This window comes from Ranitomeya variabilis, chromosome 4, assembly GCF_051348905.1.
Source record: "Ranitomeya variabilis isolate aRanVar5 chromosome 4, aRanVar5.hap1, whole genome shotgun sequence".
In the NCBI taxonomy this organism is placed as follows: Eukaryota; Metazoa; Chordata; class Amphibia; order Anura; family Dendrobatidae; genus Ranitomeya; species Ranitomeya variabilis.
The window spans coordinates 239,252,945-239,268,527 of NC_135235.1; the positions used below are offsets into that span (position 1 = coordinate 239,252,945).

The 15,583-nt window shown below is 45.1% G+C and overlaps 1 protein-coding gene across 4 annotated transcripts in view; it reads right to left on the reverse strand.

Annotated features, from left to right (window-relative positions):
• The window catches only part of SPEN (spen family transcriptional repressor), an 88,839-nt gene that overhangs the window by 4,669 nt on the left and 68,587 nt on the right, over nt 1-15,583 (reverse strand). For 2 of the 4 annotated variants that reach the window (XM_077260419.1, XM_077260422.1), the window contains 8 exons: nt 12,419-12,579; nt 12,110-12,310; nt 11,437-11,588; nt 10,975-11,100; nt 10,610-10,723; nt 9,877-9,990; nt 8,886-8,986; nt 996-8,736 (listed from right to left, as the gene is read on the reverse strand). In XM_077260419.1, the coding sequence (XP_077116534.1) occupies nt 996-8,736; nt 8,886-8,986; nt 9,877-9,990; nt 10,610-10,723; nt 10,975-11,100; nt 11,437-11,588; nt 12,110-12,310; nt 12,419-12,579 (8,710 nt within the window). The remainder of the gene's footprint in view (nt 1-995; nt 8,737-8,885; nt 8,987-9,876; nt 9,991-10,609; nt 10,724-10,974; nt 11,101-11,436; nt 11,589-12,109; nt 12,311-12,418; nt 12,580-15,583) is intronic. The other 2 variants (XM_077260420.1, XM_077260421.1) reach the window with 2 other exon arrangements.

The following is a 15,583-nucleotide window of genomic DNA, read 5'->3' on the forward strand; positions in this document are numbered from 1 at the left end:
TGGCTCCCATGAGAAAAGCAAAAAAAAAAAAATCCTACTTCCCAACCTGCGCGCCCTCGCTGCTCACTTAGGCTACGTTCACATTAGCGTTGTGCGACGCAGCATCGGGCGCCGCTGCGTCGCCGCATGCGTCATGCACCCCTATATTTAACATGGGGACGCATGGACATGCGTTGCATTTGCGTTTTGTGACGCATGCGTCGCTGCGGCGCACGCGTCAGGGCGCACAGGACGCAGCAAGTTGCATTTTTTGTGCGTCCAAAATCAAGCAAAAAAAGGATGCATGCGTCACAAAACGCTGCGTTGTGCATGCGTTCACATTTGCGTTGTGCGTTGCGTCGCCGACGCTGCGGCGCACAACGCAAATGTGAACGTAGCCTAAACTGTGCTGAAAAGCTCGCTTTATACTCAAGTATGTACGGTAAATCTAATATTGTAATAATTAATAGTAATCACAAATAGCGGCAGCCAGATGTATCCAGTTATCCAACAGTAAATAGACACAAGAAAAGACTACAGCAGGTATATAAAGATGCTTGTAAGGTTATTACAGTCACTCCCCTGATGAAGCTGTAACCTACAGCGATACAGGTGTCTGGGCTACATGAGCCATGGGTCATCATGAGCGACATGTTTTCCGCTGCATCGCATACTTTGGGCCCACATGACACCTTATCTCACTCTAGGCATTTTAGCTTAATACAGCTTTGGCTGAGAATAGTCTATGAACGTTTTTTTCATACGTAACTAAAATCACCTTATAGGCATCTTTCTAGGCAGGAATTATGCAGTTATGTCTTCCTTTTGGTAGGTCAACTTGGCCCATGTTTGCATCTGTGTGCGGTTCAGTTGGTTTCATTGATATTTTATACATATTTTTAAGTCTGTACATTAATAAAAGCTTTTTTTATTTTAGATGTATGCATCACTAGAGTATTTCTTTTTTCTCTCCCTCATGTCATAACATGTGCGGATATCCCTATACACGCTCTCACCTGGGATGGGGTCATACTACGTGACTGCAGGCCCATGGCCGAGGCACCAGAGAACGGAGGATGTGGCAGCGGAGCCGCAGGGTGATAGTTCCGGATGTCCGTGTACACCGGGCGATAGTCATGAAATGAGCTCCCGGAGGGATGGATGAGAGGCACACCGTGCGACACTACCACTGGCTGAGATAAGCTCAAGCCGCTCCGCATCATGGCATCGTTGTGCTGGGAATGAGACAGTTTGACATCAGGTTGTTTGGCCAAGTCCTTCACAGGCTGAGGCGTTTTGCTGGCCGGAGGGGTCTTCACTGGACCTTCAGGGGTCCGGGATCGTCTGGACTCTTGATGGTGTTCACCAACAGCAGAGATGTGCATCATCATGCGGACATCGCGAGACAACATCATGTCTTGTGGCACGCTGTACGGATCCAGACGCATCCCTGGGGTGGGCATGCGGTATTCATGCTGCATAACCAGGACCTCAGGCTGGACATGAGCTGAACCTCTGCCAACAGTATGGTGGTAACGTATCTCCTCGTCTGCAGCGTGCTTGGAAGACATTGTGGGGTGGACCACTTCTCGTATAGTTGCTGGCTGTGGCGTGCTAGACCTCTGAGGTCGCACATCCATCTGAGGCTGCATGGCAGCTCTAGGAGAGTGAAGAGCTTCTGGCCGGATGCCATACTGTATGGCCTGCAGTGGTGGGGTATTGATTCTCACATCACCTTGGGATAAGTGCCCCAGAGACACGGGCTGCGTCACGCTGTGTGGTGGCATAATGACGGTCTGTTCTGGGTGCATGCTCGGGATGTATGGAGGAACTGGTATTCCAGGTCCCAGCATACCGGAGGCGTTGTTAGTTAAGGCAGAAGAAGCTGTAACACTGGGGTGACAGGACCTGGCAAATGGAGACGGAGAATGGCCGGCAGAACAAGGTGAATGCGGCTCCTGCTTAATATTTAGGTGTGGTAGGGCCCGGTCTATTGATGTGTTAGATCCAGATGTCACATGATTTGCCTCTGGTGGGATCTTGCTTGGTAGTGAAGAATGGTGGGGGCTCATGTTCGTCGTGTGAAGCACTTTAGACTCCAACACTTCCGACATCTTTTTACCAGAAGGCCCCATCTGACCGGGCAGCATCTGGCTGTGCATCAGGACTGGTGCGGCATTTTGGGTAAGTACTTTCACTGCTCCGGTCTGCGAGGAAGTATTCGGAACACTGATGTGGATCGGTTCTGGTTTCTCCTGCTTTATGCTTGAGATGACTGGTGATGCATTGTACTGGTAGACGGAGGGAGTCGGAGGCGCTTTTGGCAACATCTGCGATGGAGTGAGTGGTTCCTGTTTGATTTGGGACTTTGACACGGACTGCTGGATCTCTATATCCACAGCACTGGCTGGGGGAATCTGGCTGATTTTTGCACTGATTCGCTGGGGCCCCTCAGTTTTCTGGCCAGAGTAGCTCAATAGCATCACTCCCTGTGAGGTGTTCACTCGGAGTCCAGAACTTGGCCCGGCTTCTGTGGGTCGCTCCTCTATCACGGTCACGGTCTGCTTGATAGAGGCCCGTCCATCATTAGCGTTTTGTCTCCCTTTGATCTTCTGAGATGGGATGCACGGTGGAGCGGGCTGATGTTGTGCATGCTTTGGCAGCGTTCTCCTTGTTAAATCATCAGGATCAAAGCTGGGAGGTATCCTACTGATAACAGAGGTGGTCTTATGGGGAACTATTAGCCCCTTATCTTGAAAAGCTGGGGCCTCTGCAGCTGGTTGGACAACAGTGTTGGCTAGAGGAACGGCTGATATTTCTTCGGACACTGGCTTGATTGCTTCCACAGGCGGAGGGGAATGTTCTTCTACATGTGATGCAGGGAGAGGCTCGGAGATGGCGGCTGTAACGATACTGGTGGTGTTGCTGGGAGCGGACACATATTTTGGCTCCATTAGTATCTTCCTTAGGGTGCTGGAGCTTGTATCCACATCAGATGCCTTTGTATCAGGAGGTAACGCAGGAGGAGGAGTAGAGATGGAAGAATTCTCCTCATGCCTAACTATCCAGTCGGATAGGATGGCTGGAGATGAATGTGCCAGAGGGGCAGCAGACACTGGAGCACCAGCTTTCCCAGTGGTGGCGGACAGAACAGTAGTGGGCACGCTGGGTGGGGTAACGGGGGCACTTTCGGTACTGGAGCGTAGTTTGAAGCTGCTCTGACTGACATCATCGATGTAGAGAGTTTGGGGTGAATCGCTCATATTCGTAGTGCCCGATATCTCTTCATCTTTAAATTCCTCATCTCCTTCCTTGGAAACTGTGTCAGAGGAGGAATTCAGGCTTGTGTCCATGGCAGGATTATGAGGGATTGAGGATGCAGACTCTTCTCCTGGTTGTCCCTTTTGACCTTCGTCTGAAGAAACCTTTTCATCTTTTACAGGAGATTTGCTTTGAATATTCTCACGTACAAACACGTTGCTGTCTACGGTGTCACGGCTCTTGCCAGCTTTTCGCCTTCTCTTGCCCTTGTTACGACCCTTTTGTTTCGGAGGAAATTCCCGCAGTGTTTCGGTTTCTTTGGCAGAATTTGAAGACTCTGTGAAAGTAACTTCTGGTTGTTTGTTCTCCATCGATTCTGTTGGCTCAGTTACGTCAGGTGCAGGGGCTGTACTGCCAGAAGTGGGGGGCGCATTGCTCTGTAAGAGGTTCACCGATTGATCGGTCTCAGGCTGCAGGTCATCTGGCTGGGTGGTAGCAGGAGCAGTCGTAGATTCAGGAGGAATCTCAGCTTCCCGTTCTGGAGGGTATGGTGGAGCAGGAGGAAAGCTTTCAGCGTCAGTAGAAATGTCACATATAATGGACCCAATGGCAGCGGCCAATTCGGTTTCATTGGCCTGATGCGCAGGTTTATCCCCCTCTTCTTCTGGGCGAGTCTCTGATACTCCTCCACTTTGGGGGTCTTTATAGGAGGGAATGGCAGAAGTTTCGGTGATCTTCTCAATATTTTCTACTGCTTGCTCCAATTCTATTTGTCGTGCCAGCTGCACGGCTTCAGATGAAATCTTGGATTCTACCACTGTTTCTTTGTCAATAATTTCAGGGAACTCAGATTCTGGTGGATTTGTGAAAGGCGGAGAGGCAATATCTTCTTTCTGTGGACTTTTGACTTTTAAAGGAGAAACAACCGTGGACTCTGTATCGTTGTGAGGCCTCAGAGCGTCCTTCACATCAACCGCATTGAGACGAATTTCTACCTTCTTTAAGTGAGGAATATTTTTGGGATTTTTAGGTCTTCCAACTTTAGGTTTCGAAGCCTTCTCTAGCAAGGATATCTTTTTGTCAGGCAATTCAGTAAATGGTTTCTCGGTTGGACATTTCTCTGGCTCCACATCTTTTGGATCTGGATTATCGCCCCTGGTTTCTTCTTTTTCTAGTCTGGTCTTACCAGCCTCATCCTCCTGCGGTTCTGCTTTTTCATTACCATCTTCATTGGTTTCTGCTGAACTCTCCTGGGCCTGTGCTGCAGAGTCACTTTTACTCTTTTTACCCTGTTGACTGCTGGATAGAGGAGAATGAGAGAGTTTTTGAGATCGTGGAGACCGCCATCCCTCTACCGGTTTGGCATTTTCAGTTGCTTCTTTAATGTCAGGCTCCTCGTTCTCTTGCTTTATTGTCTCTGCTTTGATAGGAGACACATCATCGATGGTTTTCTTGCGAACCTTAGGTGGCCGTCCTCTTCTTGGGGTGGGAGGAGCAGTAGCTGGAGGTTCTGCAGCATCTTTTTCTTGTTTCTTTCTTGTATATCGGGATGTCTCTGTGGACTCTCTGACTGAAGATACTCCGTCATTGTCGCCTGTGGTGGCATAAACAGATCTAACATTTCTTCGTGTTCGGGGAAGAGATGGTTCTGAGACGTCCGGTTCTGGGACGGCACTGGGAGATTTTGCACAACTTCTCGAACCTCTTTCGTGTTCACTTTTCATTTCATGGTGTTTCTGGGGCTCTCCGCGTGGGGATGAGGACCTGTTACGCTTCTCACGGTCAATCCTCACACTTTTTCTAGTGGCCGGTTTATCTGAAGCGGTTGACCTTTTGCCTTTAGGGGCCTTTTTATTTTTTACTGCATTAGGAGCTTCTACTTCCGTGTCATTTTCAGGAATAAGAGGCTCAGCTTCATCTGGGGCAGGCTCCGATTTCTGGCATACGTCTGTTTCAACACTAGTTAATGCAGCAGTCTTTTCTTCAAAGATCTCAACAGATTCTTCTATCTTTTTCTCAGTCTTGGGGGGAGAAACAGTAGGTGAATCATTTTTCAGGTCGGTGACTGGGTCGGAGCTGACCTCAGAGAATGAAGCTCCTGGTGTAGGTGGTTTTGTATCCAAGCAGGAAGGCAGTTCTACGCTCGTCAACTGTTCTGGGACTTGTGGTGCTTGAGGTGTGATCACATCTGGTACCTCAGCTTCTTCAACAACTAGATTAACGTCCACTGGGGATGGTGGGTGGACTGGTGCAAGAACAGGGATGACCACGCTGGGAGGTTTGGCTTCCTCAGCAGCTGGTTCACAAGGTTCAGCTGGTTTCTCCTCCACCATCTCCGGAGGTTGTGGTGGCGTTTTGTCAGCAGTGACCTTTTCTTGGATTGGCATTGTATGCTCTTGTGGTGGAAGTGTTGCTGGTGTTGGCACAACCGACACTGGTGATTTAATCTCTCGTTCTTTGCGTTCTGGAGAAGACTCGGGAGTTTTTGGTCTAATCTCTTTTTCTTCAATTTTTTCTACTTCTTTCGGCTTTTGCTCTTTTTCTTTCTCTTTCTGCTGCATCTTTGTGAGCTCAACAAATCGACTGTGAAACAGGACCACGGGCTCTTGTACAAGATCTGAAGAGTAACTGATCCCGTCAGAAGAAAGCTGTCTGCCATAAGGACGAAACACGCCTACATCCGAATCGTCGTCTTTTCTTTCCAGATGCTGGAGTCTTTTTGAGTCTTGCTCAAATATTGAACTGTGAAGAAAACGAGAGGCAAAGAGTTCTTGCTTTTCCTGCTCTTCCTCCTTGTGGTCCTCCTTCTTGTCATCCGATTTACCATCAGAATCGGTCTTTATTTTCTTTTTCTTCATGTACCACGATGGTATAGGTCTGGGAGCAGAGTCAACTTTCTCCTTACCTTTATTACTGCGAAAATTTGCAAATCTGGAATCCCAGTCTAAAAAAGACCAATTTTCTTCACGAGAAGAGGAGAGAGATTTTGCCCTTTCTAACAAGGCTTTTGTATCCGGGGTGATGGTTTTATCTAAAGCAAAAGAATAAAACTTATTTCTTTCCAATGAACCAGATAAACGTTCTTCCTTGTCTCTTAACTTATCTTCTCCGTCCCGTAATAAAAAAGAAAACCTGGATCCATCCAACAAAGAGGAGACTTTAGGGGAAGCCGGTTTTAGATCACCATCCTCATCAGAGTCTGATGGGACCTCCCCGGGTTCCAGGTCTCGGGGACGCTTTCGAATGGACTCTCTCTTTATAATGTTACTGGGAAAGCTGATGTCCACTCGGTTACTCTCTTGTTTCAGGTGATTATCCCACTTGCTATATTCTTCTTCGGGGCTAGCAATGATTTTGCCCTTGGAAGGATCAGTAATACTTTCCTTCTTGACAGATTCACTAGATAGCAACTTCAAATGTTCATCTTTGTAAGTCACATTGGGAAATGCGTTCTTCTCGTCCACATGGGGAGACTCTTTGAATTCTTTGATAGGTATTAACCTTGGTGAGACAACTGTATAATCATCCTCATTAAATCCGAAAGGTCGCATCCTGGGAGAACAAGCCATTCTCTCAGGCTCATCGCTTATCTGGCGAGAACTTCTATAGTGTCTTTCTGGCTTGGTGATGATCTCATAATCCAGATGATCATTCTTTTTTTTTTTAGTTGGAGGGGAGTCATCAGTGACATCTTGAGGAGGTTTCCCTACCTCATGCACTAGGCTGCGCCTTTCATATTCCTCTGCTTCTTTGTTTGGACTTCTGAACTTTTCGGACTTTAGGATCTCGAGTTCCATCTGCTGCTTTAGTTTGCGGTTTTGCTCCATCTGTTTCCTGTAGCTCTGAGTGTGATCAATGTCAATTGCAAGTTTTTCTTCTGTTTCAGACCTTTCCATGCCTGCCATTTCTCGGGACAGATGGATGTACATTTTTCTGTCATCTTTAGTGGAGTCCTTATCATTATCTTCTGACAATAATGCATGTCTCTGAATGTTTTTCAGGAAGGTCATCTTTTTAGGAACTTGTTCCAGGGAGTCAAATTCTCCTAAATCTCCAGATTCTCCTGAACGAAACTGCAGATCTGTATTAGACCGACCAGGGACCCCAACAGACAACAGATCCTGCCCATCCTTGGGGCTGTGAATGGTGAACAGACGTTCAGATTTGTTTTTTCGACTTTCTCTCTTTAAAAGATCTTTCCTGGAACCTTTCCTTTCAAAATCGACCTCCCGACCTATGGAAAAGTCTCTTGAAGACACAGGCTCGAGTGGTTTCCTTGAGCCTAAGCGACCATCCTCTTCTTCTTGGTTACTCCTTCGAACGTCCAGTTTTTGTCGTTCACATTTTAAATTGGCATCAGCGAAGCGTCGTTTACGGGCCTCTAACTTGTCTAGGTCTGCAGACATGGTCACCTCTGCAGGCTGTTCAGACTTTAAGTGCTTTTTTAGTTTCTGTTTGCCCTCTTTGTCCACGACTTCAATGTGGCTGGAAAGTAACTTCTCTTTTGGCAACTTCGTTCTTGAGGATTCAGCTTTAATTTGCTCAAACTTCGGTGGCTCTAGTCTGATCATCTGAATTTTCTGATCTGATGAAGGGGACTTTATAGTTTCACCATCCAGCTTGTTTTTTGAAGCCTTATCTATTGCAGGAGTATCAAAGACCTTCCCTTCCTTTTCATTCACTCTCGTCAGAACCACACAAGGCATAAGGTCCAGTCGATTTTTCGAGGTGCACTCCTTGTCGTTTTTCTCTTTGGACAGCTGCTTAGTACTCCCTTTTTGTTTCTCTAAGCTGGGCTCTTTTTCATTGTCTTGATCTGTTTCAGAAGACTGGGAACTTGTTGAGTGGTTTTTGGACTTTCGTTTTGACCTCTCGGATTTGTCTTTTTCACCTTTCTCAGTCTTTTCCTTACGCAGTAGTCGTTTCTCTTTATCAGGTCGATCTGAATCAAACGTGCGCTCCTTTTCTAGTTTTTCACTTTTTATATAGCGTTCAGTCCTAGCTTTGTCGACTTTGTCAAACCTTGAAGGCGAGACAGAACTACAACTTCCACTGCGGTCGGATGAGCGGCTGTAAATTCTCCGCTCTGGGTCGCTGGTAATTCTTTCAGACTGTGATGGGGAGGCAGCAGGACTCTGAGGTCTTCTTGAATGGGTTGGACTTTGGCTACGTTCTGTCTGTCTCCGCTCACCATCTCGCTCTCGATCTGTCTCAAAGCGCTCTCGTTCCCGTTCTCTTTCTCGTCTGTAACTGTATTCCCGGATGTCCTGTTCGTACGGATCCCTAAAATCTCTATATTCTCTTGACTCATCGTAGTATCGCTGCTCATAATAATCGCCCTGGTAGGATTCCCAGTCTGGGAAGAATTCTCTGCTCCGTGCAGGGTACTCTCTCCTCGTTTCCTCCTGGTATGTCCCAGTAGTCCGGGCACTATCATAGTAAGTGCGCTCCGTGGTAGTTAATTCATGGAATGATCCCCTTCGGGTATCATCACTCCTGGAAAGAAACAAAGACAGCATGATAGCCCTGAATATCCAACCTGAAAACACTGAACAGACCACATTGCTAAAGTAATCTTACATAAACCATTTAAACCTGATAGTGATTGAGAAATGAGGTCTTTTCAACAAGAAGAGAAAACTCACCTTCTCTCCGATATTATTTCATAGATGTCCCGAATGTCTTGCCCTGAAGACTCCATGGAACCATAAAAAGCCAACTGGCTTTCTTGGTTTGCAAAATCCACCTAAAGAAAAAAAAGAAATCTATCATTAATTTCCCTGCACAGAATAGATCTACTATAGTCTGTTATAGTCTACAGAAATGGCCGCAGTGCCAGATGCATGATTACAGATAGAAGTCTGCAGATTGCATGGCTGCAGGACGCTCAGGCGGCAGTAACATTAGTTCTGCATCATACACAATTATTAGCTCATGTCAGTACTATCACTACTTGTGGGCACTTCATTAGGCAATGAGACATTCTTCAATTACACTTAAAGCTCACGTTACAAATGTTCATAATCAATATAAAGAAAAACTACAGTTGCATGAAAAATACTAATGTTTTCTTTCTGTACTAAGGGAGCTCTACACGGCACCAGTGATGGAAGCAGCTACCATGTCACCATTAGTTCGCCACAAGAAGACATAACAGGAGGAAGGACAGAACTATAGGGAAAGTGGAAATGGGATGGTATAGGCAGGGTTTCCAGACACTGAGAATGTATAACGGCAGTGTGTGTGAGCCTATACATAGTATGGGGACTGCTAGATCAAAAGATCCAGCACATTTCACTGACCAACCACAGAAAGGTAAAGAGAAAAACCATGACACCCAGGACAGAAGTTGGATCATCTTCTCCCCAGCACATGATCAGGGTTACCTTAGTGTAGAGCATTAACTGCTTACCAGTAACAAGAGGTTTAAAGAAATGACAACAAGATGCTCAGAGACACAAGACCGGCGCTCCGCTACTAAATGCTTCACGTCAGCCTAAAGGCTCTGGGAAAGCTGAGCTTATTCAGCAGCTTTCCAGCAATCCCCTGGGTTTAACAATATTAAAACTTTATAGAAAATCCTACTAATTTCAGGATTTAAATTTTGATGCACTTATTAAGGTGGTCTCTGCACACCTTAACGACATTCCCACCAATCTTCCTCCCCTTGGTCTCTTTTACAGCTGCTTGGGCAAATTCAATCTCATTGTAGAGAATCAGGGCCATGCCTTTTAAGCGATCATACACCACCTGTCAGGGAAAAAAAACAAAAACAAGGAAACATAAGAGCCGCGTCCACTGGGGACTTGGTAAAAGATCATCGTTCATCTCGTCTCGTTTCAATGTGGATTCTGATTTAATGGCCATCTCGTATCCCACGCAGTAAAATAGAATCCATTATTGACTTGATGATGAGAGGTCTAAATTTGCTAAAGTTTTGTCTCCGGGTCTAAAGGTTGAGCTGTGGAGCTCTTTAAGATATGCAATGTATTCCATATAAATCCTTAGTGGTTATTGTTACTGGTAAGACAGCTGTGGGCTTGTAGAGAGGAGTGAATGAATATGTGGATGTACAATGTATACTGCACCCTCTCCACAAACTGCTGTCAGGGACAAGCGAAGCTCACACAGTACCGGCAATACAGATGGTGCAGGCTCTGATCCCGGATGTGGACTATTACATGACTATTACAAATACGGTCAGACCAGCGCATTACAGATCACAATTTAGGGTTGTCTTCTGATTAAAAGGAAATGATGTCTGACAATATATGTAATTGTAATTAAAAGGATGAAAGGACAGGAAAGAATATAAGAAGATGCAGGATTAACACGGACATCATCATCGAAAGTGTGTTGTGTAACGTACCTTAAGCACAGGTCCATAGCGGCTAAAATGGCGAGTTAAATACTGCTCTGTGACACTGGAGGACAGGCCATCTATCCACACGCAGTTGGTGGGCATACTTTTCCCAAAGCCGAGCTGTGAATGATAAATATGGCGAAATGTAAGGCTTACGAGGCGTGTACATATCTAAATGGAGGAGTGCTGTCATCACGATGGACCTTTTCTATTCAGGCCTCTTATGCTGCGATTACAGGTTCTTCCATCATTTACTGAACAAGAGGCGCCATACTGACGGGTTCGTACATGGCCCATATTGTCGCACGGCCCAACTACTGGGGCTGGTTTTATTTCTGGGGACCGACGCCAATTCACTCTAAACTGTATACCTTCAACCGGTTGTTTCCCAGGTACTCTCCATCCATCTTCTTAATGGCTTTACAGACGCTTGTGATATCGCAGTACTGCAGGAAGGCATACTGAGGGACACCGTTCACCTTCTTAACGTCGATATCCTGGACAGCAGAGGAGAAGAATACAAGTAAGATCAATAGGGCAGAAGTGGCGTGAAAGCACAACCTGCGATGTGTGCACAAAAGCCAGAGAACTAACACATGGGCACACGTAGGGAACTACACAGGGCTCCCAATACTAATCTGGAACATCAGACGCCCTCATCTACAACAGATCGTAGGATTTCCTGAGATCACACATGTCTTGCACATTACGATGAGAACAAATCAAATAATCACGTGTCAATCGATTATGAGGTAAACCCCTCATCTACAGCGATGACGCTACAAAATATAAGAAAATAAAAGAGTTGTCAGAAGCCGCCGATGAGCACCTACCACAATCTCCCCAAATCTCTGGAACACGTTGTGTAGATCCAGGTGGGTGGTGGTTTTCTCCAAGTTACCGATGAAGAGAGTCCTGGTGGCCTTGGGGTGAAACTCATCTATTCGCTCATCAAGAGGCCGGAACTCATTCTCACTTTCTGTTTCTGGAAGAAACACAGTACAGGCTTGTGATTTCTCTGTCAGTGAACACAGATTATATTTCAAACACAGAGAAAAGCAAATTCGGCACTGCTGCACCACCGTGGTCTCTTGAACAAGTCTACAGAGACCATTCACACACAATACTAACGCCACACACCCCAAGGAACGGGTGCTCAATCCTGTATGAATAGAGTCCAATGGCACAGAAAAACAAAAAGGGAAGGCACTCACCGTTACCAAAAGTGGAAGTCTTTATTTCAAGGATAAAAAAGCCCAGGCTCGGGAGTAATGCAGAGAGTGCGGACAACGGCCGTTTCGTGTTTAGGACCTGCTGAAGCGCGAAACGGCCGTTGTCCGCACTCTCTGCATTACTCCCGAGCCTGTGCTTTTTTTATCCATGAAATAAAGACTTCCGCTTTTGGTAACAGTGAGAGCCTTCCTTTTTTCTTTTACTGTGACAGATTATATTTCCACACAGGTTCGCACCCACGTTCATTCATTCATGGATGATGTGACAACGTACCTGGTCCTACCCATGCGGTTACTTCTATCTGCATGCCAAAGAAGAGTTTGCCTTTTGATGCGTTAAGTGCTTTTTCTTGATCTTCCTGCTGCCTGAAAAAGACCAGACCGTATCGCTCCTCGGATACACCGTGTATCTGCACTGAAGTGACTTTACCGTACTTCTTAAACTCGTGAAAAAGTCCATCTTTAAGGCTTGAATCTAGAGACAAAAGATAAATCTAAATGGATTTTCATAACTTAGGGAAAAGGTCAGTGCTAGGATTCATCCGAGACCTGTGGACATAATGGACTTTCCCACATACTCTACCTGTCGAGCGCACAGGGAGATTCTGAACTTTGATGCCAAAACTCTTGCGAGGTTCATCTTTATCCATAGGTAAGATTGGCTGGGAAGGAGGTGCGGGGACAGCTGCAGACTGCACGGACCTGGCAGGAGACTCATCACTGGAGGTGCTGCTGGAATCACTGCTGTAATAACACAACCTCCGTCAGTGCCACCACCCTCACAGCCGACCATCACATACATACATCTACAGAAGACACCTGAGATGATAAATAGCATCTATCGCCAAAATTAGGGTTAACGACTTGTCATTATTCCGTTACTTTCACAAACTGGTCTGAAGGGTCAGAGTCCGGAGCTGCAGTGAAGGGTCACGGTATGTAGTAGACCTGATCTACCTAAAGAGGGGAGTACGAGGTTGATACCCCAATAGAATATTTGGCAGTACTCATCTTGTTATAAAAATAGTAAGGAGAGCAGCAGTGTAAGTTACTAATAAAAAATAATATATTTAGCGCATGAGACATAGAAAAACAATGAAGAAAATCCAGAGAATATTTAGGACCATTATCTGAGTGTGAGTGCAGCGGCTGTGCTGTCATTTTCAGGAGTTTTTGGAGCAGAAATTGAGCTGAAACACCCAAGTTTCAGGGTTTCTGTTTTTTTTTAAATGAGGATTTGTAGAGTTTCCTCTCAGTTTCAGCTCCAAAAAGTCGTAAAAAACCCCCCTCATTATTTACATGCCCTAAAAGGGACTGATCATTTGATTCATGCTGACTGAATAATGGACAGAAGAATCATAGCTTGTATTTAATTACAAAGTAGAAAAGTTTATTAAATACTATTGGATCACAAAAATCTAGGGAATTTAAAAAAAAAGACAAGTAAAGGACAAGGAAATTGCTAAAAAGAATCGAGTAAAGTGAGAGAGAAATCAGCACGTTTATCTGAGGGATATGGAGTGCGTGTGAAACAAACATTAACGGTCTCTCCCCATGTGTGCGCAGAGAGACCGTCAGCCAGAAGATTGGGGTGGGTAGAAGCCACCGGGACCTACCTCACACTCATCACCTTACCATAGCCACAGTCGGCTTTTTGTAAATTGTGCCTCTCTGAAGGTGTTAATAACGCAGCCACACTGAGATTCATACGGTCTATGGTGTGGGAAGCATGACTCACTTGAAAGGTTCCCTTTAAAAATATGCATATAATTAAAAGTCTTTTTTTTTTTTTTTTTACACTGGGCGATTGCCCGATCGATGGATTCTTATAGCTGTGATTGTCGACGGACTATAACCGTTACAAGGAAATGTGATGCCGAGAGTAACGTCACAGGTTCTGCACGATGTAAATATGAATAAACTAGATGGTGGCCAGATTCTAACGCATCAGGTATTCTAGAATATGTATGTATGTATTACTTCCCTCACAAAAAAGTCCTTAGTAAACAATAATGGCACTTCAAAATACTATATAATCCAAGGCGGACTTAAATCCCATTAGCCGCAAGAACAGAACCACATAATAAAAGGCAAATAAATCTTTATTTAGTAATGAAAATTTAAAAACAACAAGACCGAATTATATAATATGACAGTGTCCTGAAAGAGAATAACCTACCTACTATTCTATAGCAATAATGGCTGCCTTAACCTGCAGTGGAAATATATGTGTACATATTACTGTGGGAAAGCCTAATGCCATAAACCTATATATACACGGCTAGAAATGATATTATCCAATATATGAAAATACGGAGGTGGCAATGATATTCCACAAACACATTATATCCCCATCCATATGATAAATCACCAGCCAAAAGTATGCGGCTATAATACCCCTACTAAATAACAAAGTATGAAACAATCAATATCCACATAAACAGGATAGTGCGGAGGATAAGGTCAGGTCATTTCTCCCTCGTGCGCCCTGACGCGCGTTTCGCCCAAAGCTTCTTCCTGGGGATAATGTCATTTCTAGCCGTGTATATATGGGTATATGGCATTAGGCTTTCCCACATGTACAGATATATTTCCACTGCAGGTTAAGGTAGCCATTATTGGTATAGAATAGTAGGTAGGTTATTCTCTTTCAGGACACTGTCATATTATATCATTCGGTCTTGTTGTTTTTAAATTTTCATTACTGAATAAAGATTTGCCTTTTATTATGTGGTTCTCTTCTTGCGGCTAATGGGATTTAAGTCCACCTTGGATTATAATGTATGTACAGTATGTATATAGCAGCCACATAGTATACAGCACAGGCCATGACATATTCTAGAATACCCGATGAGTTAATACAGGCCACGCAGTATATAACAGTGGCCACGCAGTATATAACATTGCCCATGTAGTATATAGCAGCCACGCAGTATATAACAGCCCACGCAGTATATAACACAGCCCACGCAGTATATAACACAGCCCACGCAGTATATAACACAGCCCACGCAGTATATAACACAGCCCACGCAGTATATAACACAGCCCACGCAGTATATAACAGCCCACGCAGTATATAAAAACAGCCCACGCAGTATATAAAAACAGCCCACGCAGTATATAAAACAGCCCACGCAGTATATAAAACAGCCCACGCAGTATATAAAACAGCCCACATAGTATATAGCAGCCATGTAGTATATAACGCAGCCTACATAGTATATAACACTGGCCACATAGTATATAGCAGCCATGTAGTATATAACGCAGCCCACGTAGTATATAACACTGCCCACGCAGTATATAACACAGCCCACATAGTATATAGCAGCCATGTAGTATATAACACAGCCCACGTAGTATATAGCACAGCCACGTAGTATATAACACTGCCCACGTAGTATATAGCAGCCATGTAGTATATAGCACAGCTACGTAGCATATAACACAGCCCATGTAGTATATAACACTGCCCACGTAGTATTTAGCAGTATGGGCACCATATCCCTGTTAAAAAAAATAATTAAAATAAAAATAGTTATACACTCACCCTCCGCCATCCAGCGAAGCTCTGTCGATGCGTGCGCGGCTGCCGCCAGCTTCCGTTCCCAGGATGCATTGCGAAATTATCCAGATGACGTAGCGGTCTCGCGAAACCGCTAAGTCTTCTGGGTAATCTGGCAATGCATCTCTGGGAACGGAAGCTGGCAGCAGCCGCGCGCGCCTCGGCGGATGACGGAAGGTG